The sequence below is a fragment of the Asparagus officinalis genome, chromosome 8 (genome assembly GCF_001876935.1).
Source record: "Asparagus officinalis chromosome 8, Aspof.V1, whole genome shotgun sequence".
Classification (NCBI taxonomy): domain Eukaryota; kingdom Viridiplantae; phylum Streptophyta; class Magnoliopsida; order Asparagales; family Asparagaceae; genus Asparagus; species Asparagus officinalis.
In genome coordinates this window covers 3,433,617-3,436,425 of record NC_033801.1, presented here as the reverse complement: position 1 = coordinate 3,436,425, position 2,809 = coordinate 3,433,617, and the positions used below count along the sequence as shown (strand labels likewise).

The following is a 2,809-nucleotide window of genomic DNA, read 5'->3' as shown; positions in this document are numbered from 1 at the left end:
CATCAATGCGACATAGTAAGATCACCGTGCATCTTCTTTGAAAAGTAAGAACACAACTGTTGCTTAATAAATTTAAGTCTGATTTTTATTCACAACTGTTGAATAAGGGATTTATATTGTTTTGTGTTCATTTATGTAGAGCTAACTTAAAGATAACAAAACTGTACAGAGGTGAAACCCCAAAAACAACCCAAGCCTGCTTCTTTTTCCATAAGCTTTTCCCTGTGGATATAGTTAATTTCAATAGTCTATTGGCGTGCATACACTTGACATATAGAAGACAACGTAAAGGAATGAATGAATAAAGGGTGATAAGAACAATGTAAAATATTTCAAAGTAGAACTGACCAAAGCATAAGCTTTAAGCAAATTCATTACCTCATCATATATAATGTCATTTGCATTATTCAACTCATTATAAAATTATTGAATATTTGAGGGATAAATCTGCAATTAACCCAAAACAATGTTACCTAAAAACGTAATCGCTTAACCTAAGCTAGTCATGTTGCTTACTTCATTAGCAAATAGTGCCTCATTAGTAGAAAGCAAGGTCCAATTTCAATTAAACTAAGCATTTGAACAAAGGAACAAGTATCCAAAGGTGCATAAGCCAAGAAAGGGCTTCAATTATTACTGTACTTAATTACATCTCAATCTCATAACTGTAATAAAACTACGAAACTTGCCGGATGCAGAGAAAATCATAACAAGGATAGCAAAACAAAAACTCGCAGCCAGCCGGCCAATCAGAAGGCCAAACAGTCTCCAACAGCCGGAGAATGATTCATCATTATACTAAAATTAATCTAACAGTGTCAGGCTAAGCAAACAATCACCTTGCTACTCGATAAGCCGCTATAAATACCCAAACAAGAAAGCAAGTAAGCGAACAACGACGAGAGAGGAAGATAAAGAAATGGCTTCCCCTGTAATGAGAATGATGATGATTATGATCGTGCTCGTGTTTGCTGAAGTTATCTCTGGATATGAAACTACATGTGGAGGAGTTATTGTAGACGGTTTTGAATGCAACTTAGGAGTGTTGGATTTTTTGATCAGAACCGCTTTCCAAAATGAATTTTCAATATATATATATATATATATATATATATATATATATAGCTACAAAACAGGTATTTTATTATATTGGTTAAGATATTAACAAGATAAATAATAATAAATTTTGAATTTATAACTTGATTGCTATTTTTTAGAATATGTATTCCTACTTTAAAGCGGAGATATCAGCAATAATCAATCCAGAATCACCTTGTTACACCGCATGCAAGAGTTGTCAAAGAAAGGTTTTTGTTGAAGACAGCATAGCTAACTGCAACAATTGCAATACTGAAGATGCGGAATGGGAAATAAAGTAAGTTTTAAATTTTATTTATAATAAAAATAAAAATAACATTAAATTTTCACATCAAGGTACCTTATGCGATTGGAAGTTAAAGATCATATCGACAAGGCATATGTTACACTTTTCGATGAAGCTCGGTTTCTAACTGGTTGTTCAGCTGAAGAATATGTAGATTCATTTGATGAAGAAGGAAAGGTAATATAACATTATTTATTTCAAATATATAAAAGCTTTTTTCCATAAAATTAGTAAATTATTAAAATAGAAAAATGACCATAAATATAATGCAGGAGCACTTATCACCTATGTACCAGAAAATGATGAGCTGTTGCGACAAAGAATATCTTTTCTTGGTAAAAATGAACAGGAAAGATGAAGAGAAAAGAATTGAAGGAAGAATAACCGCTCAAGAAATATGCAGCCCAAACAATTTCGAACCAATAAAATGTGATGAAGATGAAGATTCAAAGGACATTTCACTGAAGCGAAAGAGTATGACAAGCCTGAAAAAAGATATGAACAAAAGAAAGTTCATGAATAATAAAAATATTAAAATAGAAAGTGAGAAGTGATACATCATTTATAGCATTATGATGAATACGCTTAATTATGTTTATTTAAACTATTATGTCGAGGATATTGACAATGAAAATTTTTCTGGTAATTTGCTTTTTTCTTCAATTGGGAAGCCATCAACCTGCAAGTTGGCAATAGCTTTATTGATCACTTTTCCAATAAGATTTTTCTATTTTTATAGTAAAGAATATACAACTAATTTGATTCGGTGTTATTTGCAATGAGTTTATGTGAGGTTCACTGATTTTTGCAGTCATCTATTACTTGCATGCTTTTGTCAAGTGGTGGTATCATTTAACTTTGACGTTAAGTCTGTAGTGTTAATGTTTTTAGTTTTTAATAGAATTCTCCTTTCATTTTTATTTGGATTTGTTATTTTATTCAGGCGTTTGTTAATTTTGAGTTTTAACAAAGTAGGTTTTAAATATTTATGTGGGAATCATAATTTGGTGAGTAAAAATTACTTGGTGTACAAATATTTAAACTCATGCAGTTTCTTAATATGCATCACGTGCAACGCACGTACGGTATACTAGTTATACTAAAATTAATCTAACAGTGTCAGGCTAAGCAAACAATCACCTTGCTACTCGATAAGCCGCTATAAATACCCAAACAAGAAAGCAAGTAAGCGAACAACGACGAGAGAGGAAGATAAAGAAATGGCTTCTCCTGTAATGAGAATGATGATGATTATGATCGTGCTCGTGTTTGCTGAAGTTATCTCTGGATATGAAACTACATGTGGAGGAGTTATTGTAGACGGTTTTGAATGCAACTTAGGAGTGTTGGATTTTTTTATCAGAACCGCTTTCCAAAATGAATTTTCAATATATATATATATATATATATATATATATATATATA

At 31.4% G+C, this 2,809-nt stretch overlaps 1 protein-coding gene across 1 annotated transcript; it reads left to right on the top strand.

Moving 5' to 3' along the window:
- Window positions 1,128-1,964, top strand: LOC109820645 (replication protein A 70 kDa DNA-binding subunit B-like). Its single transcript, XM_020386823.1, has 4 exons — window positions 1,128-1,136; window positions 1,218-1,375; window positions 1,435-1,561; window positions 1,657-1,964. The coding sequence occupies exons 2-4, from the start codon at window positions 1,221-1,223 to the stop codon at window positions 1,936-1,938; spliced, it is 564 nt and encodes a 187-aa protein (XP_020242412.1). The 5' UTR covers window positions 1,128-1,136; window positions 1,218-1,220; the 3' UTR covers window positions 1,939-1,964.